Source organism: Phaethon aethereus, assembly GCF_964289735.1.
Source record: "Phaethon aethereus genome assembly, chromosome: W".
Taxonomy (NCBI): domain Eukaryota; kingdom Metazoa; phylum Chordata; class Aves; order Phaethontiformes; family Phaethontidae; genus Phaethon; species Phaethon aethereus.
The window spans coordinates 6945727-6971257 of record NC_138581.1 but is presented as its reverse complement, the minus strand read 5'-3'; the positions used below and the strand labels follow the sequence as shown (position 1 = coordinate 6971257).

General features: G+C 40.7%; 1 protein-coding gene across 1 annotated transcript in view; it reads right to left on the bottom strand.

Annotated features, from left to right (window-relative positions):
• Positions 1-24705: 24705 nt before the first annotated feature.
• The window catches only part of LOC309415038 (GTP-binding protein Rit2), a gene marked incomplete at both ends in the record, with an annotated part of 193935 nt that continues 193109 nt past the window's right edge, over positions 24706-25531 (bottom strand). The window contains one exon of the mRNA XM_082012429.1: positions 24706-24933. Coding sequence (XP_081868555.1) covers positions 24706-24933 — 228 coding nt within the window. The remainder of the gene's footprint in view (positions 24934-25531) is intronic.

Here is a 25531-nt window from a genome sequence, read left to right as displayed (position 1 = left end):
CACAGTGAAGGTCTTTACAATCTTTTTCTGAGAGAGCATCTGCGAAGAAAGAAATCCTTACAATGACATTGGTCTAGAAATATAAGAAGATAATATGATCACCATCAGGAGTTGGTGATAATAACTAGAGCATATTAGGAAATACGGATTTATTTATTTTTCTTAGAACAAGAAGAAAATAATAAACTTTTATAGAGACTACCTGTTCGGGAAGATCTTCAAATACATTTTGAAATACAGCTTTTCTTTATCAGACAACCTCCCTTCAATGTTTCTTCCCCTGAAGAGAGAGAAAAGAAAATAAAGATATTTTATGTGCCAGTGGTGTTTTTTGGTGCTCTCTTACTTTTCTTTCTCTCATGGGTTTTTAATGTAACTCTCCCCACATACCTTTTACCGGATCACGGTGAAATCGCAGGTATTAGAGTTTGAAATTAAAGTTTCAGAGCTTAGCCATCATCCACCCAAGAGGGTCTGAAGTCATGGAGCACAGCTCTTTCCCTCTGGAGTAGGCAAACTTTCAAACGGCATCCTGAAATCTGAGCCTCACAGTCCCTCCTAGCAGGGAATATAGACCACCTCCTCGCAGCCTTTCTGTTCTATGCGAGAGGAGGATGTGATATATGACTGTGGAAACTATAGAGGATAAACAAATAACCTGCTTTAAAACTACCTTTACAAGCTATAAAGTAAATAATACATTTTGGGATGTTTTTCTTCCCCTGTGGCTAACCGAAAAGTGGTTGACTGAAACCTGTTTAGTGCTATAGTGTGTTCAGAGAATCAAGTTGTTAAAGATAAGGAATTAATTTCCTCTATCCCTCAACTTATCGCTTCCCCCCTCTTTCAGATCCTGGATTTTTCTGGGCTCTGGGCTCTGGCTCAGATTTACCAGCTGCAGGTGTGAGACAGTATGAAACCTTTAACGAACGTATCTTTGGCTTGTGACTACATGGAGTATTTTGCACTCAGCAACATTTGTCTGAATAAATAAGAAACTTAAAACATCCTTTTCCAAAGGCAAAGTGCTCCTTGTATTTTGGACTCAGCACTTACCGCATTTGTGAACACGTATCAGTGTGGCTTGTGGTATATATGATTAGATGCTACATGGGGAGTTTTATTGCTTTATAGTTACTACAGCAGCAGCAGCAGAGCACAGAGTACATGAAATCTAGATAATTGTGGATGGGAACCAAGTAATTTTAGTTACAGCTATTCCCTTACCCATAAATGAATCTATGCTATTTTCTTATTTGGTTTGCAACACTAACTTTAAGGAGAGCATAGCTGGGACGCTGCGTTACTCTCCCCTTCCCTTGCTGTTTCAACGTGCAAGTATATCCCATTGATGCAAAAATACGGGTCACGCTTCTCATGTAATATGAAGTTAACAAACGAGCAGATACACACATAAATCCTTTGAATGACTAAGGAAAGCTCATTTAAAACTCTCAACTGACATCCTCATTACCGCTGTTCAACAACACAAGGCTATTCATGCAATCTGGCTCACATGCTATTGTTTGAAAACCATCAAAAAACCACAGACAGACGCACGCTGAGATACAATAAATGTCAAGTCTATAGTGCATATTTTCTAGAATTGTTTAATGCTGGCACAGTGTGTGTGCCAAAGAAGGCATAATCAAACAGGCAGCACTCTTCATTGTGGCCATCCCGCTGGGGTTTGACAATTGCTCAGATTTGACCCAGTAGCAAGAAATGACAAAGCGGAGACACATTAGGACTTTGGATAGAAGCTACCTAGCAGAAAGCAAGGAAGCATACCATTATGGTTTTGAGCCAGTGGTACAAAAAGTCACCACTGTTAAGTCAACGAAATCAACTTCTAGTAAGCAAGGCTGAAGGAAAGTCTTTCAAATGTCAAGTTTAAAAGAACAGAGGGAGGTCAGCCAAAAATATCAATTATTACCACAAGTCCCCTGAGGTGCCTTGGTCAGGATTTTGTAGATTGTTTCAATGATTAATACCCACTGGCATCTGATATTACCAGATGGTATGAGCAGATCTACTTGAGTTTTGCACACAGTTTGGTATCTCTGGTTCATTTGCCCAGGACTTACTTGTGGTTGGTCCCCGAATATCTCAGTTCATCCACATCTGGGATAAAGGACAGAGTGACATTCATTACACTCCTCTCCTTTCTAAGACTGTCCTGCTTGTAATATAGTCAAGTAAGAATTGAAAAATGAGGCATTTGTTTATGTAGTCAGTGCAAAATCTAAGACTGAGGAGGAAGGAGCACAGGAGCATGTTTTCCTAAAAAGTGGTGTTGACTGCTGAGATCCAGATGTGTTTAGGATCCCTGGAAGAGGAGGAGCAGGTAAAGAACAGGGGTGGGAGTTTTTCAGCAGAATGAGCTTATGCCTGGCCTATTTTCTTCTCTACCTGAAAATCCTGATTGGATGTAAATGGAGATTCTGCTATTTGGCTAGATTTTCCCTGGGAGGAAAAATTTCTTCAATAAGGCTGCCAGATATGCAGGAATCTGGGACTTATGCACAGCATGTGTGAAAAACAGCTCTGCACATTCACAGTTAGTCTGACACATCTGGGAAATGTCAGACTTGCAGAACAAACGATCTGTGTGTCACGGATGTCTTGGGTTGACTGAACAAAAAGAGATGTAGGTAGTAAGCATCCCGCAGCTGCAAACCACTGGACTCGCTGAGCATTCCATGGATAAGCACACGTTTCTTCCCGGGATTAAAAATGGCACTTGTGAACCAAGAGAAATTTGGAGACACCATGTGCAGTCCCCTGCCGGGATATACCTGAGCAAAGCCCTGACTCAGCACAAATAAAACTTCATCCGGCCCTTCCCAGCTTTCCCTCTCATTCCACCGATTTCTTGTGTGATGTCAGGAACATCAACTGGAAATTCCCATTGGCATTCAGAGTCTCCAAAAAGTTACTCTTTTGAAGACCATGTATCTATTACAGTAGCAAAGTGACCTCAAAGTATTTGGCTCAAGCTCCCTCTGGCAGTGATATGACATAGGCATGGGATGGCAATTGGAAAAGCTTCTATTAGTATAAATTAACAAATTTATTTAATTTAAATTTAAACAAAGCTGAAACAATTAGCAAAAAACAGATTCCTTTCAACGGACAGAATTTTTTTTTTTTTTTTAATATGAAGAAACTAACTAACTTTCCCCATAAAATGATAGGAAAATGGAAGTAGTAAGAAGTAAATTTACTTTTTCTGGGTTACTCACCTAGACAGAAGTAGGTCAGAAACTAGAATCACAGTGTCTTGAGCAATGTATCTCAGCCTTTTAAAGCTAAGAGCCTTCTAGCTCCCCCAAAAATTAAAAATCCCACTAACAATCTCAGTAACACTGCCAAACATTATTTTCCATTTGCAGTTGATTAAGCACTATGTTAACCTTTACCTTGTAATTTTATTATTTGCTTTCATTTTCTACAATATGGCTTATTTCATAGAATCATAGACTAGTTTGGGTTGGAAGGGACTTTTAAAGATCGTCTAGTCCAACCCTCCTGCAGTGAACAGGGACATCTGCAACCAGAGCAGGTTGCTCAGAGCCCCGTCCAGCCTGACCCAGAATGTTTCCAGGGATGGGGCATCGACCACCTCTTGGGGCAACCTGGGCCAGGAGTTCACCACCCTCATTGTGAAAAATTTCTTCCTTCTATCTAGTCTGAATCTGCCCTCTTTTAGTTTAAAACCGTCACCCCTTGTCTTACCGCTACAGTCCCTGCTAAAAAGTCTGTCCCCATCTTTCTCCTAAGCCTCCTTTAAGTTATGGAAGGCTGTAAGAAGGTCTCCCCGGAGCCTTCTCTGCTCCAGGCTGAGCCCCCCCAGCTCTCCCAGCCTGTCCTCCCAGCAGAGGGGTTCCAGCCCTCGGAGCGTTGCTGGGGCCTCCTCTGGCCCCGCTCCAGCAGGTCCATGTCTCTCCTGTGCCGAGGGCTCCAGAGCTGGACGCAGCCCTGCAGGGGGGTCTCCCCAGAGCGGGGCAGAGGGGCAGAATCCACCCCCCTCACCCTGCTGGCCACGCGGCTTTGAGGGCTACCCAGGACACAGTTGGCTTCTGGGCTGGGAGTGCACATTGCCGGCTCGTGTCCAGCTTTTCATCCCCCAGGACCCCCAAGTCCCTCTCGGCAGGGCTGCTCTCCATCCCTTCATCCCCCAGCCTGGACTGATTCCGGGGGTTGCCCTGACCCAGGTGCAGGACCCTGCCCTTGGCCTTGTTGAACCTCATGAGGTTCACACGAACCCATTCCTCGAGCTTGTCCAGGTCCCTCTGGATGGCATCCTCTCCCTCAGGTGTGTCAACCACACCACTCAGCTTGGTGTCATCTGCAAACTTGCTGAGGGTGCGCTCTATCCCAATTTCTGTGTCATTGATGAAGATATTAAAGAGTACTCATCCCAAGATGGACCCCCTGAAGGACACCACTCATCACCAATCTCCACCTGGACATTGAGCTGCTGACCACTACCCTCTGGATGCAGCCAGCCAACCAGTTCCTCATCCACCCAACAGTCCACACATCAAATCCACATCTCTCCAATTGAGAGAGAAGGATGTTGTGGGGAACCGTGTAAAAGGTTTTACAGAAGTCCAGATAGACAACATTTCCTTCCTACCTTGAAAAAAATGGCTATTACATTTATTTCACAGATTGTTTTCCATCTTACATAGTTAGTCCACAGACTGTGATAGACAGGATAGACAAACACCAACCCAGTTAAACTCCTTCAGAGGTGCATAACTATGAATGACAGAAGAAATAGGACTTGTATGTACAAATGCAAGACACAATAAACCAATTACTAAACTGCAGAAATGATGCAAAGGGCTTTTCTCTCTCACGGGAAGTTGCAGCTCTCCAGGAATAATCAATACAGGCACCTTGTTGTGAATGTGGATACCCATTTTTTCCATAAAGAACTACTTGGGGGTAAACAAAAAAAAGAAAAACAAAAAAAAAGAGAGTGAGAACACACATTTAATAGTTTGAAGCCTTTCAGACAATTCAGAATATACTGGAACACAACTATGAATTGTTAAGGAGGAGAGAAATTAAGGTGCCTGTTCACCCATGCGTAAACCCAAGGTTAATAATTCATACTTGCTCCACCAATTTGTTGCAGTGAGATGTGATTAATTAATGTTTATAAAATACTTTACAATCCTTGGGCTTCCAGAGCTATATTATATATAAATCCAAGTGATGATGGACATTATTCTTACTAATTTACTACTGTTGCTCTTTGTGTATGATTTCAAGAAACTTCTGAAATTTTAATCTCAAACTGAAATGCTAGTGCATCATCCACTTTTGGCATCTTTACATATGATTTCATCTGGAGGGCACCAGAAAAATAGTTTAATACCAAAAAGCTGAAATGACTCATGTTAACACTGCAGTCCTAAAGCATGACAAATCTCTATACAGATCTGGATAGGATGTTAACAGTATGACAGCATAATGAAGTTATTTGTTCACTACACTGTATTCTACATCATTACACTTTAACTGATGTTTGTGAGCTTCAGTTGTGGACCTCCAAAGGAAAATATATGTCAGGGTGTGGTATTTTCTTTGGAGTTTTTTCTTTTTTAATTTTTTTATTTTTATTTTTACTTTATGTACCGTATGCTAAAAAAGGAGCTCATAATGACCAGCAACACGCTAAATTTTTTTGAACTAGTCAATGAGATCCTTAGTGTTATCATCTTGGAAGAAAAGACTCTGAATAGACTAGGTAATAAAAATAGTAAGAGGAGTTCTCATTGGATGGATTTCCTAAGAAAAACAAGGCTTGTGTGGTACAGCTCTGCCTGAGTGCACTCACGTTGTTTGTTGGTTTACCCGGTGCTTTAATAACTTATAAATGAATTTGACAAATTTTAACTATATTTGACAACAGAGTAGGTACCTTAGATACACAAACTTTGAACAAGATTCATCAGAATACATCGGTGGAGAGAAGTGAGAAAAGCTGCCCATATTCCGGCTGAGATTCCGGCTACAGTGTGAGCTTTGCTTTTCAGTGAAGTCCGAAACTGTACACAAGAAACAACCTGAAAAAATATCTGTATGAAAGAAAATGTTTAATTCATGTGTTCATTTTTGGAATGTAAGGAATTAAGAAATTAATTGCCAACATCAAATAATGACAAAAGGTAAAACTACAAGAGAGCAAGACTCCTTAGACCTGATCCTTCCTCATAGAGAGCTGTTTTTGTTTTGCTTTATAAATTGATGGGGTTTTGTTTCCTTAGAGGATCAAGACATTCATTTTCCATGTGACAAAATGTAGATACTTGCAGAAAAAGAACTGAAGTCAAGAAGGATCCAGAATAAAGGAATTTGAGGTAAATTACATACTGATAAATCGAGTGTGCAAGGGAATGTTCCAGGACATGGATGTCAACAGGTACCAAATACCCCATGTTTATACCAGGAAATGGATCAAACTTAAAAACAGGGCGGCTGCATGTTAGTTGTTGACAGAGAAAGGTCCTTCAACTATTCTAATTACTGATTTCCAAGAATTCTTTAGGGAAAATGCTGGTTGGAACAAGCTGGTAAATGTTCTGTCAGATCAGTGGTGTAAAAGATCATACTCCAGTGCCTATGAATATTTCCCAGATCATCTCAATTTCTGCTACAGAAAAAGACATAACATATTAAAATATTGTAAACTTAACCCAACATTTATTTATCTTGATGGGCATTTGCTTGCTTTAGATTGTTTTTGTTAGCTCTAACGAAAAAGAACAAAATTGGATATTAGGAAAAATTTCTTCACCGAGAGAGTGGTCAGGCATTGGAACAGGCTGCCCAGGGAGGTGGTGGAGTCGCCATCTCTGGAAGTGTTCAAAAAACGTGTGGATGTGGCACTTCAGGACATGGTTTAGGGGACGTGGTGGCGCTGGATTAATGGTTGGACTTGATGATCTTGAAGGTCCTTTCCAACCTTAGTGATTCTGTGATTCTGTGATTCTGTGAAATGGGAGGATGGAACCCCCGCCCAGGTGTTTGGAAATCAGGAGAAATTTTCACATTCCTGCCACCACCATGACCATGCTTTATGGAAGTGTGATTGCGTTTCCTTCCCCTCCTTTGAAGCCTGGGTTTGCCGATGGGAAAAAAATAACTATCATACATTATGACCAGACTCACTCAGAATATAAACTCGGTGTGAAGGGAGTCAGACTAACCTCCTGAAAAAAATCTAAATCAGGGACTTTCACACATTCTCCACAATCCTAGGAATCCAGTGTTGGGAATATCCTACAAAATGGTCTTAGCAATGCTGTCGAAGTCACTGGGTAGTAATCGTTTAAAGCATTCCCAAAGGTGGTGTAAAGTGAGCCAGGGTTGTGCGGAACTAATATTTGACTCAGCTTTATTATGTGATGTCTCAGACTCAGATCCCATGTTGGTATTTAATCAAGGTTATTGAACATTTTGGACCCAACAAAATGAAGCTGAAATCTGGAAGTCCTGAGAGATCTGATTCTATATAATTATTTATATCAGCATTGAAGAGAATAAAATATGTATTAGGGTGTTTTTGGATTATAACATCATATTCTGCTTGGATAAGATGATGAGAAAGCTGAATTTTCTCTGCATTTTGCGATTTATTGTTAATTACTATGATGTTTTGCTCTAATAAATCGTATTCACACTCAGAATTTTCAAATGGATGCCAATTTTGTATAATAATTTATCAGAAAATGTGCAGAACTGCTGCATGGAGTGAAACGATAAAACTATTTAGAAAAGATTTATTGCACTGCTCGTGGTGTAGCATCTATGACTTAAGATCATTAGTATTTTGCCTTCCTGCTCCCAGATCTGACAATACACGAGGGCAGATTTAGCAGTGGATATTTAACAGCTAAGGACTATAAACCACATAGTTTATTTCTGAAAGGCTGTTTTCCATGGAGAAACAATGCTGAAACCCAGCTCTTTCCCTCCCCAAACTCTCTTGCATATTCTCACATCTAAGCGCAGATAACAGACGTGCAACAGACAGACAGACAGACACATATGGGTGCACAACTGAACCCCATCCTGCAAAAACCCGTACCGAGACAGTCCCTTAGCCGTCTGAGGGGGCTGGAGGCAGGATTTGTAAATAAGGTTTTATCACCACCACACCCGCCCCGAAAAAGACAGATAAAGAAACAATTACAACCACCTGACGAAGTTAAGGAAATAATGATAATAATGTCGCTGATAACAGTGAGGTCTCGATGCTCCTGCTCAGGATTCACTCCTGTTTTAGTCAGAAGAGGAAAAACAGCAAGAAAAACTTGAGGCTAGAACTGGTAAATTTAGGAAGGAAGGGTGAACTTGCAATAAAGATTTTAGGCTGGAATAGAGAAGAAATTGATGGATTTTTTAGGCAGGAAACTTTGCAGAGCTTTTCGACCTTTACAGGCACAAAGCTCAGATGAGGCACACGCGGATGCCGCTGCCTCACATTACAGCGGGATGTGCAAACATGACAGGATCCCGGTGAATCTCCCTCACTTAATGTATTTCCTGTGCCTAGTTTCCTTAATAAATTCCCTATTTCTGTGCTCCCAGAAATGAAATGTGTGATTCTTATAAGCAGTGTTTTTTAATCCTTTAAATGTGTGTCACCCCTGTCCAGTGTCCACTGATGACCAATCTCTGCCACTTCAAAGACAGGTGATAAATAGACAATAACCTCAAAATACACCAAGATCTTTATAAAGTGCAGCCATATAAAACACTTGCCTTGATTCCTTCCATACCGATGTCAGGAGCAAATCACCTATTTACTGTAGTGAAAACAGATTTTAACCAATTATCAAACCCTTAGTACAGGAGCAAAAAATATTTAGCCAACATCATCTACTACCAAGTGCTTGGTTTAGCATGTTGGCTGAGCTGCAGGAAGTATACTAATGAAATTATTGTCATTTGGGAAACAGCCCACTCGCTGGAAGCTTGCCTGGATGATTTGATCTGAATCCAACAAAACTTGGAAATGTATCTTTTTTTAAAGTGAATCATACAGTAATGCGAACGTGTTAACTAACACTATCTTCATAAAAACCTGCTGCTGTGCTAAGATATTCCAAGCTGTGCAAGAATTTTCATTTTAAAATCTGTAGAAAAAGCAACCCTTTTGGCCCTTTTACTTGAAATTATCATAGCAATAAAAGTCCCTGTTTCTCAGTTGAGAGCTGAAGTGTAGCCTTTATGCCCAGCAAGATTTAAGCCTTTGCATTATAGTGGTTATGTCTCACCATATGTTTAGAATATCACAAAAACCAGAATCACCTTGGCAACATTTTTTCTACTACTCCAGTGAGATAATGGTTTTATGTAACCGTTAGTACTGGTCAGTCCCTTAATTGCAGCAGAGACCTGATAAAAATGAAGCATGTTTTTATAGCAGGCAGCAGCATCCTTACAAAGAACTCTTAATCTTCATCTGCAGATCTACTTGTTTACGGGGTTCTCTTCGGATGATGCTCATCCAGATAACGCGTTTTGAAACTTTGATGGAAACTGTGCAATAGGAATAAAACGCTCCAAATCAAGACCTGTGAAATGGAGGGAAACAGTATTCTGCCTCTAACACGAAATTTAGAAATCTATATTCATGCACCAAAATCCCGGCCTGACTCCTTTGCCTCCTGCTACATTTTAATAGCTTTCATAGTTGTGTTAATGAGGTGCATACCCAGACTTCTAAAACAACTAACATCTGGAGCCATCTCAGATGCATAATTTGGGTCTGTGGATGGATGACAGTCCATCACAGTCCCCAAATATTGAATCCAGAGCGATCTTCACCTATTATCCTAATCTGTTTTTCGCAGTACATTTGAAGAAAGAATAAACACTTTTATGTGCTTCAGTACAGAAGACGACACCAGCTTAAGACGGGTGTTTAACTCGGAGTTTTAAGCAGGCCACTAAATCATAGAATCATGGAATCATTTAGTTTGGAAGAGACCTTTAAGATCATCAAGTCCAATCGTAAATCTAACATTCCCAAATCCGCCACTAAACCATGTCCCTAAGCACCACATCTACACATCTATCGAATATCTCGAAGGAGGTGACTCAACCACTTCCCTGGGCAGCCTGTTCCAATGTGTGAATGACTGGAAATCATGGAATAAGCAGGATCTCATACAGTCCCCTTGAACACTGCTTTGTGCTGACTAGCTCAATTATTTATCAGTGCTGGCCTTTAAATCTCATTGGTCATCTCCCAGTACTGCTTACGCTTTGATTAAGGAGTATAGAAAACCATTTTGGGCGCTTGATTTAGCAGTCTGGGAGTAAAACCTTCTCACATGAGGTCTAGTTTATTCTTCAGCCTTCAGTTATGTGTGCTGAGGACAGATCTGATACAAGGTGTTCATGGATGTGGGCATGCATGTATTCTTTTTTCTGAGTTATTCATCTCCACCATCTGGCAGGACTTGTACAAATTGTGTGCCCACAAATGCATAGCTCTTTTTTTTCTATTCTTTTTTTCATGTTATTCTTTTTTTCATGTTATTCTTTTTAACTAGGATGTGTGAGATATTGTGGAAAATAAGCAGAAAATAAAATAATTAAAGCAGATTTTTCTATAACAATTTTTTTTGTGTGATGAATATATTTCATAAAATTAAGTCAAGTCTGGTTTTAAAATTTAAGTCCAAACCTCACGTTATAATTTAGGTTCTCATATTCTTTTACAATACTACAGGTGTCATCAAGTAATATAGAAATAAATTAATATAATTTTGAAAAAAAAAACCACAGAACTGTTATCTGGTGTAAGTAGGAGGCTCCTACAAACATTTTCAAGCAAGACCAAACAAAGTTTCTATAGATATCCTCCTCTCCTATTAGGAAAAATTTCTTCACTGAAAGGGTTGTCAAGCACTGGAACAGGCTGCCCAGGGAACTGGTTGAGTCACCATCCCTGGAGATGTTTAAAAGACCAGTAGACATCGTGTTTAGGGACACGCTTTAGTGGTGGATTTGGCAGTGTTAGGTTAACGGTTGGACTTGATGATCTTAGGGGTCTTTTACAACCTACATGATTCTATTATTCCTTTAGTGCTTAACAAAATATTTTGTGCTCTCCGAGACACATCATGGGATGGGGGGGCTTCGTCTGATCTGGTGCAGAGTGCACCTGTCCTTCTGGAAATGGTAGGAGTTCCCATGACTTTTGTGTTATCCTCCTCATTGTAGCTGACTCCAACCATTGAAGGTTTCTCCAGATATCTAAGAGAACGGTTTTATTACAGGTTGAGTCAGTTGAGTGCCCCCATACATGTTTTGAACAAAAGCTATGTAAAGATAAGCACATTTTGGACAACTTGAGCTTTATAATTATTTTTACTTTCAGTGTATGAAGCTGAGAATGCACCTATGGCACTGAAAGATACATTATAAACTCAATTATACTCCAGATTCCATAGCTGGAAGGTCGTATGTGACAATAGCAATGGTATGTAACAAAAGCAATGCTGTCTTCATGGACAATGATGTAAAAATCTAAGATATATAACATTAAAAATGGAAAAAGAGTTTCATAATAAGCTTCCACCATTCTCTTGCATTTCAAGTTGTCATTTTACCATATTTTAAGCTAGATTTCTAACAAGTCTAATAAGAAGAGATAATTATTTGTAAAAAAAACCCCAAACCTTTATAATTTCTTCATTGTCTTTAATGTTAAACACATTTGCCAAGCACAGAATTACTTAGGGTCCAAGGCTGCATTTCTAAGACAGACGGTTGGAGGCAGTCAAGTTAAAACTGCCGCAGCCCTGCCCTCCTCCTCGTGCTACCGGATTTCAAGCGCTAAACTGGCAGAAAATTCATCATTTTGCTGCGCTCATTTTGCTGAGTGACATTTCTGCTCCACAGTTTTAGCTGATGTGGACCGGTTCACAAAGGGGGTCACTGAGTATTAGTTCTGCACAAAGCAAGAGGCAATACCATCGCTTCAAGCCCTACCTGGTCATGTAGGGACACGGGGAATGTCGCTGCCACAAAGAAAGGCTGTTTGGACAAAGCCCTTATAAATATGAAGACATATTCTGCTGATTCCCTAGCAACCATCAAACAGCTCAGATTTTAAAAAATGAAAAAAAGGAAAAGAGAAAAAAGAAAAAAGAAAAAAAGGAAGAAAGGGAAAGAAAAAAGTTTTTTTCAAAGCCCTTAAATTCTTATGTGGTGGGGTTTTTTTTCGTGTTTTCCATCAAAACTACCTTCGAGGAAACAAGAAAACAATTCTGCAGTATTTATTACATAAAACTTGAACTGGAAACAAAGAAAACATGCAAAGCATACCTTTTAATAGTCAAAATTAATATTTTGTGTCAAGTAGTTACAGTTTTCTGGTTACTGTATTAATTTTATGTATAAATAACCTCACATGCATGTAATTTTTATATATGATCTGCAAAAATTATTTATGTTCTTTACTTCATATACATCAGATAGCAGAAATAATGCACTCTAGGGCTACATTTAAACAGAGGAAAAGCCTCACTGAACACAGTACATCCATGGGAAGCCTTCAAGAAATTAATTTATGGCTCTTAAAAACAATTTTGAAATCCTCTCTTCTTTCATAAAAGGTTTCCTAATCAAAACGGTTCTTAAGTCATAAAGAGCTGCTTAAACCTGAATATGCCAACTTAATTCTTATTTTGTCAAAGAATTCTAGGATTAAAAAAAAAATCTTGTTGTTGTGTTATGACACTGTTGTGCCTTTGTGTTGTGTACATGTTTATGGGCTTTTTTTGAGGTGGGAGGGGGTAACAGCATAGAGTATCCTTATCAAAATTACTTGGGAGGTGACCTGATTAGACTACTGACTTGACCTCTAAGAAAAGTGATCAGTTCAATGAATTTCCTGACAATTTTATAACTGACTTTGAAAAAGCCCTAGAAAATATGATTTAGACATGATTTCAGAAATATTTCTAAGGTTTAGATTACACGACTCATACAGGTATTGCTTAATTTTTAATTTCTATCTTCAGATGGGGAAACTAGGACTGAGGAGAAACAAACGTATCTGGAGAAAAGCATGTAGTTACCCAGAGCTGATGGAACAGGACGTCCTTTTTAAATGTTCAAGATCCATTAAAGTAAATGAGTAACTGCTTTAAACGTTTTTCTCCATTGGGGATTGCCTTTTTGCAAAAAAGTGAGCTTGCTCAATGCAGTGCTGCTTCTAGACTCCATAGTGCTCATTCTCACTGCAAACTCAAAGGTTGCTTGTATTTCTTCCTGATGGCACGTAGAAGCTGAGCTTCTATCACATCTCACAGCAGCTGCCACAATTCTCTCAAACTTGTTTTTATATTTACAAGGCAACAAAACACACATAAACGTCCTTGACATGGTCTAGTGACTTGAAAATATGCCAGTAATACTTTTGTTGGCTGCACTGGTCCTGTGCTACTTTGCTGTGTCACACACAGCACTCAAAAGTCATTCAAGAATTTGCAAGAAGCTGCTGAGATAAATGTGAAATAGCTCTCTCTCCTTGCAGTGCGGAATGACATGTTTTTCATTAGTGTCTAGTTTAGAGGGAAATCATGTCATTTTGTGTTGTAGAAGAGCATGTGGCCCAGAGTCACAGAGTGAGGTGGATATATACCTATCTATAAAATGTACGTATCTATCATGTCTCAGAATACTGAGGGTGGTACCTGTCCCCATATTCCTTCAGGGCAAACCAAGCTCCCCAGAGTCTATGCTCTAGCACCGTTCGGACATCGGCATGGGTCAGGAATAATCCCATGCAAGTAATGAAGCACCAACGAAACGCCTTCATGGTGGGGTTGTGTTTGTCTCCCACACTCATGGATGCCTACCTGCCCAAGGGGTCTCCGTGCCATCGGGAAGCAGAGCTTCCAGTTGCTGCTACACCAGGGCTGGGCTCTGTTCTTCGTGCCATGTCCGCCAGCTCCGTGTGGGTGCTGCAAATGCCTTTGGGTTGCTCAAGAGGCAAGAAAAGCCCACATTTAGCTAATGAAATCAAGCCCTATGCTTGATTTCAATGCTGTTTTCTACAGAGAATATCCAGAGAAAGTCTGTGAACTTTTATGAGATTTATAAAATACCCTTCCTGCCACTGGAGAAGAAAAGGAAAATCACGCAGCTTTCTCCAGGTTTCTTAGGAAAGGACTCATGCAACTTAGCCTGGATGTTGTGGGTGCAAAAGTTTACAGGTCCAGAAAAGGTTTCCAGAATAAATTAATGAAAGAGGTTTGATTGAGAATCACGGAATTCACAGAAATAACTTCTGACTCAGGAAGTTTCTGGTGAATGGTGTCTGAGAAAGCATACACAACATATCTGAATATGGTTCAATCTTCCTTCCTGGCATTCCGCTTTGGCTTCAGCAGGAAACATGTATTTGATTGGATGCAGTATAAAACGTACATCCTTCTGTATTTTAAACTTTTAATTAAGATAAAGCAATAGGAAGTATACCAAAACAAGAATCTACTGAGAGTGTTTCTTCCCATAAGAGGGAAACCCATGACAGATCTTAGTCATGTTACGCAAGTCATCGCAAGCGCTTAAATTCAGAAATCTAACCAAGTAAGATCCCACAAAAAATACAATGAATTGATCAGAATGAAGTAGATCCCCATCCCTTTCAACTTATTATTCTCTAAAGATAAATGCATTTTATTTCTAGGTAACTAATACTCATAGTTCTTTCAAATCCAGGCATTTTTTTGCAGTCAGCAGCACAGCAGCCTCCTGTAGAAATGTGAAAGCTGGAGAGAGAAATGATCTATTAAGCTGGGACAATTCTTAGTAGGACAAGACACAGTGCTTTATCTTGTCTAAATATAGGTGACCTAAACGTAAAGGCCTTTTACCAGTTCCCTTGGAAGCCTTACCTACCATCAAATGTGTCTCACCAACTGGAAGTTAACCAAATATTGAACTTCTATTTACTTCTTTCTATTGCTACTAATTAATGTACGCACCCAAAGTTGTCCCAGCAGACTCCTCTCTCTCTCTGGTCCACTTCTATTACATAGATTAGAAATCTCAAAGATAAGTTATATGCAAGTACTCCACTAAGTGCCAACAGCCTGCTCATCCACACCGTGAATTATTACCCGCCCAACCTGAGGCATTTGCATGCATTTAGCACTTCTTTTAGGTAAATATGGCCAATTAGAAAAATCATACATTTCATTTAAGATAATTTTCCTGGCTTTCTCTACAGTGAAAGTAAGAGTATCCTGGCTTGTATATTTAAGAAAACAGTACCTGAAAGATACTGTTATACTGGGTATTATCAGTAATACTATCAAGAGCATAGTCTCTCTTATTTGGTGGCAAAAAAATGTGGAGGGAAAAAGCTTTTTTTTTTTTTTTTTTTAACCCTAGTTTTACTTTAGATACAGGCTGTAAGATAGATTCTGGGGTCTGAACACAGTGTGTGTTTGTATGATTATACATGTGTGTCTCTCAGATTATTTAGGATGTGTAGAGTATATATTTCCCAGCGAGGAAGCAGTCACATAGCACCTGCCCTGCTTTACAGGGTGAAAAGAATATGTATAGCTATAAAATGGTAAAAAACGTTTTATTTAACTCTAGCATTTTGACAATTTTGCAGGAAAAAAAATGCATCAGGAAGAGCTGTCATTCCCTGGCTGTGTGGTCAGCACCGCTGAGGGACGGTTGGGGAAGCACCTCTGCCTTCAGACGCTGCCCCAGCGGTGATGGTGCCCCTCTCGTCCCCACCCCCGGGGGAAAGGACCAGCTGCATCCCAAAGGGTTGTGATGGGTGAAACAAGAGGAATTCCTCCTCCAGGGTCCAGCTCTGTCAGGCCCTGCCCCCTAAGTGAGACCTGCAGGTGACCTTGGGCCGCCACCAGCTTTGTAAGGCAGAGCCTGAGGTTTAGCACTCAGCATCAATGCGACTCTACTGATGGACCGTACGGCAACGAATTAATATCTGAGGCTGCAGTTTCTATATGGTATCTGGCAAGTGTTGTCCAAGAAGGACGGTCTGCTTCAGTACCAGGCTGCAGATCATCACAGACACGTGTACCAGTGAAATTATCGACGCTGATTTACATTCATAGTATACTGAGGGCTTTTAACAGAGGTCTTCAAACCTGTTCTTAATTTACAAAATCTGACACAAGGTGGGCAGTCTGTAAACCAGTCAGACCTCCTTATCCATTAAAAGTGAAAGTCCTTTTATGTCACAGTATGTCTTTTCCTCTCCTGTCTATTTGAATGACTCTGATTCCCTGTAAGGATTTTTATCACTCAGTGGCAAGAGGATTGAAAAGTCTCCGTCAGGTGAAAGAACTGATATGGTACAGACTGTTCTCAAATTTCTCGGCAGTCCCTGGAGGTCTACCCTGGCTCAGAAGTTTTATGACAGCAATGTTTTACAGCTTCTATAACTTAAGTCTTTCTGAAGTTTATTGTTGGCAGGTATAGCATATTCTCCTAGGCTTTGTGGTTTCATCTATTTTTCTTCTCACCTTTCATCCACATCATGGTAATCAACTCCACACAGGTCGAAGAACTCTTCAAAGCGCTCCTTTGAACATCTGCCTCCTTAAAGACATCCCTGCTGTATTCTCTGATAACTTGGATCTCATCCAGTTTTGCTAGATAAAGACTTAGGAGTATTTGGTGAACACCTTATTAACTAAGCAGGAGAGCAGAAACAGGTTCCTACATTTTTCATTAACATCTGGTCTGAGAACAGTGGGAGGGAAGAAGCCGGCAGCGAATGATCTGCATGCGCTGGTTGCAGACTGGTAGCTGCTCTCCCAGATGAAACCACATATTTGAAGTACCATTTAAAATGTTCAGCAGGGAGCTATCGTACCATCTTTTATGTTAGTTATGAGGCATATAAATGAGGCTTTTGCTACTATCCTTCCAAAATACAGAGCTGAGCATTCTACTTTTTCCCCAGCTGTTCACCTGAAACCAGCTGCTTTCAGTTTCTGAAGCTTACCCAGTACGGGGGTCCAGCAGGCAACAAGAGACTTGTTCTCATAAGTAACCGAAGACGCTTCAGTGAAGGGGCAACGTATTCCATAGTCACCTGCAGTCGGATTCTCATTAGAAACCCGATGCAGGGAAGGAAATCCAAACTTCCCATTGACTTCACTGAGACTTGGTATTATTTCTTCCTGTTTAGTTTTCCATTCTGTGCTGTGTTCTCCATATTTTTTTCATTAAAATCTGTTCCCAAACTGTCTTGCATATTCACAGTAGTAGTAATTTCTCCGACTTCTTCCCTTCATTTTCTAGACTGACCAAATTGCATCACCCACAGGATGAAGCAAATCATCATTCATTTCTATTGCTTTTAATATCACCCTTCCTGTCTTAATATCCTCCATCAAACACCTGTGTTGTGTGCCTTGAATCAAATCTCTGGAGCTGGTCTTGCATCTTTTTGTCATTATATCTGCTGTCATTCCCTTTCTAGAAGGCATTAAGACACATCCAGAGTGGAGAATGCTGTAAGGCATTCCAAGTTCACTTCATTTTCATACATTTACTCATACCGTACTCTCCTCTATCGCCTCTGCCTATCCTTCCCATTAGTAATAGCCTGTTTATTCTGTCTTCCTTAAATTGTCTTTTGCTTTGGGTTATGGCTTTTGTAAGTTTTCAGGGACAGAAATCTCATTTTCCTCTGTGTGACTGGGGTATATTCATCATCATGCAATAACATGTAATTCTTTTCTGGAAACAGATGTGAATCAACTGTAAGATTTTCCATTGCCTTCGGAAGACCTGCCCACTTACTCTGACTGAATACCTTAAGTGTTCAAGCTGATTCATTCAGTGTCCTAGATAAGGAGGCATCTGCGATTAGTCAGCAGTGTCTAGTAGTATGGGCAAAGTGAGTCTGCAGGAACTGTCAGCTTCTTATTCAGAATGCTGAGTGACTTTGCAAAACTTTATCATTAAAAATATTACTCATTCTCCTCAGTATGAACATGAAATTAATGGGAAATTCATGAAGGCGGCAGAAGATGCAACGTCTTTAGTTTGTTAAAAACACCCAAGACCATCTTTTACACAGCTCTGAGTGATGCAATAGAACAAGTGAAAAAAAAATGGAAAAGAGTGGGTTTATCTGGATGGAGCTCAAGGTGGAGAGGTCAGCCCCAACATTTTGGGGTTGCAGAGAAACTATTGGAAGTAACTGCCTAGGAATCTTTGTCAAGCTACAATTGGAAGACTCTGCATGAAATCACAACCATCATTTCCAAAACAAGTACTGAAACTACTACCTTTATCATGATTTATTCTTTCCAGGATGAGGAATTCCAAACTATCTTGTTTGCAGAATGCAACAAGAGCAAACAACTCTAAAACTTTTGTCCACTGAATTTCACAGATGTGAAACAGACTGCCTTCCTTTTCTACTAATTATACTTAAACTATAACGGTAAAATTATATTGTTTTCTTTTATACAAATAAAGTTAAGGTAATATTAATATAAAAGACTTGTTTTACTTTACCTTCCTAACATTGCTCTTTAACTGGAATTCTGTTCCAACTGCAGCCATGAAAAATAATGGCTTTTGAGCTTGGTCATGTACTTATTGAAACAGTTGTATGTCTAAAAGCACTGTAAAAAAATGATGCATGACAAAGTGCAAGAATGGGAAAATCTCATTGTCACATTAATTATCTATTGACAGAAGATATACAGTAGGTGATGCAATGGCTTTGGATGTTCTTGTCTTTATTACCTCTTGGGGGAAAAGTTCAGATCATGAAATGAGTTTGGTGCTCTTGAGTGGACATTTGTCCTCATCACAAAACAACCTCATAATTCAGTACGATGTAACAAAATTGGAGAGCTCAAATTGAGGAGGCTTAGAACCCGGAGCACCAGGGAGTGATAAATCAGGCTAGAGGTGCAGGGCAATGCCGCTTGGGGTGACTTTCACAGCATCCGTGAGACAATGCCATCCCCATTACAAATCATTTTGCCAGGCAACATCCTAAGGAGCTACAGTGCTAAAAGGAGGCTGATCAGAACTGGTCTTAGAAACTATTCTGTTCAACTGCCGTTCAATTTTATGAGAATAGAGATTTTAATACAGTATTAAAGTCACATTCTGTAATTTTGCCTTTCCTCTGCTAATTTTCAGGGATTGTTTCAGAGTCATAAACAATGAGCAGTGTGTGTGATGTAGACTTGTATAAATAGGAGTCCCTGAGGGGATATCTAAGTATGTCTAACTACTGCAAATATATTTAATTGAATTATATTAGCATAATTGTCTACGTTACGCATCCATCTTTCAATTGCTAGTACAAATTCAGGCAAACACTGGTGCATTCTCATAGCCAGCTATAAGCTTTGTGTGATATATATGAAATAAATTGATGGTCTTCAGTTTAATTTTTAGCTGTCGACACCATTATCTCAGTGTCACCTTCTGAAGTGGCTGCAAGCAGGTACCTTTGTTTACTGTCTCTACAAGAAGGCCCACGGGCAGCTATGTTGCTTATCACAAATATCACAACCTGGCCCACAGAGAGTAACATTCAACTTGGGGAGAAGATGTTGACACAGTTGTAGAGTGTAAGCCATCACTATGACACTAAACTCTGCTGAGGCTCACCTTTTGCTTGTTGCATATGGGTTTTTTTATCTGTCATGATACAGGGAGGGCTCAAATATCTAAGAAAGGTTAAGAATGAGAGACATATAAAAACTATATATAGTTATTCATATGTATTGTTTATACATATTGGGTGTATATGATATAATATATATAGTGGACAAAATGAGAACTCCTTTCATTATCGCTATGCATTCTTACAACTCAGTCTCAAAATTTTTTTTTTTGGTGTATTTATAATGCACCAAAATGTATATAGGTGTATAATATAATATTTTCAACGTAGTTCATGAACTGACAATCTGAGGGAACACAGAATGTTTCTGTGCTTAAGTACTAAGGCCTGTATGCAAAAGCCATGAAAAAGGAAAATTTAAGTATTGCAATAATCCACCTTGACTTACAGCTTTCTCCAGATCTCAACTAGATAGATACAACATGTGATCTGCCGTAACTGGGAAGAAAGGTAAGTAACAGCCATATATTATGTATTTGCAAGAACCACCATGGATACATTTGCAAAGTGTTATTATTTTATTTTATTTATTAGCTGGCTTTAATTATAATCCTGGAAGAAACTGAATTATGGTCCAACTGTAACACAGTCTGACAGTGGAGTAAGTTATAGCTGCCACCTTTATCGGACTGTAGGCAACAGAGCAAAATAAAGTGATCCGTTTCCTTCCTCAAATCTTCCAGACGTGATTAGATGAGAGACTAGTCAGAGATGGAAAAGTCTTTAGACACAGAGCTGCTGTTTTTTAATTCTGTCAGCTAGCTTTGACAGCTAAATACAATCTTCTGTGATGGAATCATAATGATTCATTAGGTAAAGCAGCTGCACCCAGACTCTTGTGCAGTTATGACTAATGTTATCCTCACTGACTATAACCTCCATCAGCTCTGCTCAATTAACTGAGGTTAAGCATTATAGATTATTGAGGAAATGGGTGATGGTAAATCAGAACGACTTTCCCAATTTAAAAATAAAGGATGTTCAGATGTTTCACAGACAAGATTCAATGCCAAGCATTTATGGCACCGTTCTCTGCCATAGATACCGGGTGGACAAATAATTAAAGACGGATTTTATCACATCTGAATTTAGCCATCAGAAAGTTAGGCTTGGAGACCAAGCTGCAGTTTATGGAACTGGATATATAGTGATATATAGCCACTGGAAAGAGACGGCCGTTTCAGGGGCTGAGTCATACTGTGCTAACCATCCCAGCTAGATGGGACAAATCACCAACCAAAGGAATCTCTGACCTTATCAACCAAAGAGGGACTCTTAATGACTAGATGTCATGCTCAAGTTTTATATGGTCAAAGTGGAGTGAGATAAAGACTTTTCTGCACAATACATATTGAGATGCCGGCAATTGCTCATGGAGATGCAGCAGAAGATCCTCAGAGAGTACGATGCCTCATTCTTCTTGAAGAGACTAACTTGGTACCAAATATCTTTCAAACTGTGGCATGTAAGGGCTGGTTGTGGAGACACTCAGAACCTGTAGATTTCATGGGCTTGCTACACCTAAAAATATGACTACGATGTGAACTATTTGGACCAGTACTGTTTAACATCTTCATCAATGACATAGTGGTATCGAGTACACTCTCAGCAAGTCTGCAGACACTGCCAAGCTGAGCGGTGTGGTTGACACACCTGAGGGAGAGGATGTCATCCAGAGGGACTTGGACAAGCTCGAGGAATGGGTCTGTGTGAACCTCATGAGGTTCAACAAGGCCAAGTACAGGGTCCTGCACCTGGGTCGGGGCAACCCCTGGTATCAGCCCAGGCTGGGGGTGAAGGGATGGAGAGCAGCCCTGCCGAGAGGGACTTGGGGGTCCTGGGGGATGAAAAGCTGGACACGAGCCGGCAATGTGCGCTCCCAGCCCAGAAGCCAACCGTGTCCTGGGCTGCCCCCAAAGCCGCGTGGCCAGCAGGGTGAGGGAGGGGATTCTGCCCCTCTGCCCCGCTCTGGGGAGACCCCTCTGCAGGGCTGCGTCCAGCTCTGGAGCCCTCGGCACAGGAGAGACATGGACCTGCTGGAGCGGGGCCAGAGGAGGCCCCAGCAACGCTCCGAGGGCTGGAACCCCTCTGCTGCGAGGACAGGCTGGGAGAGCTGGGGGGGCTCAGCCTGGAGCAGAGAAGGCTCCGGGGAGACCTTCCTGCAGCTGCCAGGGCTGAGAGGGGCTGAGGAGAAAGATGGGGACAGACTTTTTAGCAGGGCCTGTAGCGACAGGACAAGGGGTGATGGTTTTAAACTAAAAGAAGGTCAATTTAGACCAGATCTAAGGAAGAATTTTTCATGCTGAGGGTGGTGAACCCCTGTCCCAGGTTGCCCAGAGAGAAGGTAGGTGCCCCATCCCTGGGAACATCCCAGGTCACGTTGGACGGGGCTCTGAGCTCCTTGCAGGGTGCTTGGACTAGATGACCTTTAAATGTCCCATCCAACCCAAACTGTTCTATGATTCTATATGCCCCTACTAGTAATTGGAACTTATGCAGGGAGGCACCCAAGCACATCTATACTGTTAATTTGTTAAAAAGATCCCTAGCTTAGTTTCAGACCATGGCAGGCTAGTAATTTTGTAGCCCGTTGCTGAGCGTGGCGCAGAAACCCCTGCAGAGGTCCAGGGACCTCTTCCAACAGCAGTTTGTGTGTGGTAACCCTGCTGTGAAGGCTAAGAGAGTTTAACAGTATGGAAAGATATTGCCCCATGCCAGATGACCTTAATGTCAGAGAATGGGCATGTTTAATGTATGAAACCATTTAAGGCTTAATCTTAGACTGTATCTATGCCCTCTTCGCAACGTTTTCTGTATTATGAACTGACCTGAAGCAAGGTATCCAAGCCAGTGCTGATATGTATCCCTCTGTGAGGTGGGGGAAATGACATAATAACCGATACTAAATGGTTTTGAATTGACTCAAAGCTTAGGCATCCGCCTGAAAAAGACCAATGAGCATCCCTCAAGGTTTCTCAGGATACTAATTTCTATGGTCTCTTACACATGGAATGACTGCTTCATCCCCCTCTATAAGATGTGCAGTATTGGAACAGTCACGGATGTTTCCCCTTGTTATTTATTGTCTCATAGCTGCCATCTGTTCAGTGCAGCCTCCTGTTGTCTCTCCACCAATACTTATCTCATAAACTCTTTGGACAAGCACATCTCTTTGTCTCTAGGATGCTTGACCTAAAATCTCTGTGGCAATACAGGTAAAATAATAATAGTAATTACAGTAGTATAAATGCAGACTTCAGCTGTTGGAGACAGGAAAAAGGAAATTAATCTTAAATGTTTGTATTCTTCTGAAATAATCTTTCCAAAATAGAAATGTAGCCTGATATTATCAATCTATGTACAGTAATGTAGTACTTTTGGTGGAGAATTTTTGACAAGTAAAAAAATATCACTGGATTTTCTTGAAAGGAAGGGACAGTGGAGAACAAAACACCAGATTTTAATGAACTGAAATTCTTCAAGAAATGATAACCTTTTCAAATTTAGCGGAGAAAAACAAATGAACTCCCCCCAGATCATCCAAAATATTTTTAGTTTAAATGCTGCAAATTACTCAGAGAAAAAAGTGAAAAAATGAACATTTATTAATGAACATACATATTTTTCTAATGATATCAGTTGTCACCCCAGGACAGGCACAAATGACACTGACAACTAGTATGGTTCCACAGAAATCACAGTCTTTATTTTTTGACAAAATGTATGTATGTTTTAATTGTAAAATTTATAAATAAAGTCAATAGTGAAAGAAGTCGGGGGAAAACAAAAGTCAATGAGACTATAGTCTACTTCATGCCAGCTTTAAAAAAGAATATTTAAAAGACCTGTCCAATCAATCCATCAAATGATTCACTTGGATGGTCAAGGACAGTGAAAGATGATGACTGACCTGATGCAATTCTCTGGTAGGTCAAGGGCTGAATGTTACATCACAGATGTTATTACACACCAGGACAGAGCTGAACCATTCTAAAGGAGGGCTCTGGGAAGCATCAGACAGACAATGCCTTTGTACGTTCCTTGGTGGGACACAGGAGTGTGGCCAATGGTGAAACACTGGCCCAGGTTGCCCAGAGAGGTGGTAGATGCCCCACCCCTGGGAACATCCCAGGTCAGGTTGGAGGCGGCTCTGAGCAACCTGCTCCAGTTGAAGATGTCCCTGCTCATTGCAGGGGGGTTGGACTATGTGACCTTTAAAGGTCCCTTCCAACCCAAACTATTCTATCATTCTAATGTACTGCATGTCTGTAGGACACCGCACCTCTTCTAGCCAGTCCTGGTGAGTAATGAGTAAAGGAGACGGACCTGTAGCCCTGCAGCCTCCAGACAACTGGTGTGTGACTTGTGCTTTGCTTGCCAACTTTTCCTGCTAAATGGAAAGGACACAATGTGGCTGGGGCTCTACAGGGTCAAAATCGGGAGCCTCCAGCTTTCCCTTCGGGCCTGGTTCACATACACACATTCGCACACAGACATGCACATACTGGGGCTGAGCACAGTCTAATCCTAAACGTACATCTGAATGCAAAGCTGAAGGCCAAATCCTAATGTCCTTAAGCAGTCAAAACATCCATTGAAATCAATGTTATTCTTTCCTGGGATGGTGAAATGATCCATGCATGAAGTGAGGAGGCAATAAGTGCATCCCTTGTCCTAGAGCTGGTGGAAGCTGGTTCTGCCTTGGATGCTGGCTTAACTCCTAACATTCAAAGACCAGCCAGGGACCATAGGGGAAAAAACACATTATTTTCTCCACTCAGATTTGTAGAGCAGGGATGAGACGGTATGCTAAGTGACTTTATCTATAATACAGAGGAGCCACAAGGCAACCATGAATTGGGCCTTCAAGGAGCTACTTCTGCATGAGGGCTGACGGGAAGGAACCCCAGGACCTGGTCTGGAAGATGCTGTGTCAATGCTGCATTTTTGAACTGTTACAGATTACTGTGGTCAGCTCCTGGTGGGTGGCTCATGGGGAATTGCCATCAGGTTGTACTTTCTTTTTTTTTCTTCAGGGATCCTTTCAGTTTCCGCCACAGACTATCCTTCCTCTTCATCTTCTTCTCCACCATGGGCAGTGAGGACTCTTTCCTTCGGATTTCCCTCACTAGTCCATGAAAGACATCATCAATGTAGAAGCGGAGGGCAGCTGAAGTCTCAAAAAAGGAGCAGGAGTATTCTCTGGCTAAGCTCATTCCTTCTTCAGTCGAGACCTACGAGGAAAAGAAAAGTCCATAAATATCACCTAATGCACTGAGCATGAATCAGCATGAGAACGTTACATGATGACTTTTTGGATACTGCAAACCACTGACCTTTAGTTTTACAGGAAAATATTCTAACAGTACCCAGCAGAGAAGATTCAAGACTGAAAGGATCGAACGGAATGCATGAGGTGTTTGAACAGAGCTGACAATATTAATGTGCTGAGGTATATTATTTCCCTAATTCCGATGCATCAAGTTTTCCATGCATTTCCATTCTTCAGTGCAGTAATCCTGTACAGTTTGATAGTGCTGGTACCTTTATTCCACAGGCTGGAACGGATGGCCAAAAAGACTTACACAGAATTAAGGTCCTAGAAAATCCCTGTTCAGCATTAACCTAATCCTTGAGGCAACTTGACTCTTTAAACACAGTAGCTTTCATACCTTAAGATTTTTCAGTCACATTAATTTCTGAGCACGCCTTTAAGTGTTTTGGTCTTGGCAGGCCTGTAATCCTATCACTCGGCTCATGCTTGAGCTGTACGAAGATCCAAAATCTATTTGTTTTTCAGCTCATCTTGCCGAAATGTCTTTGTGTAGTTAC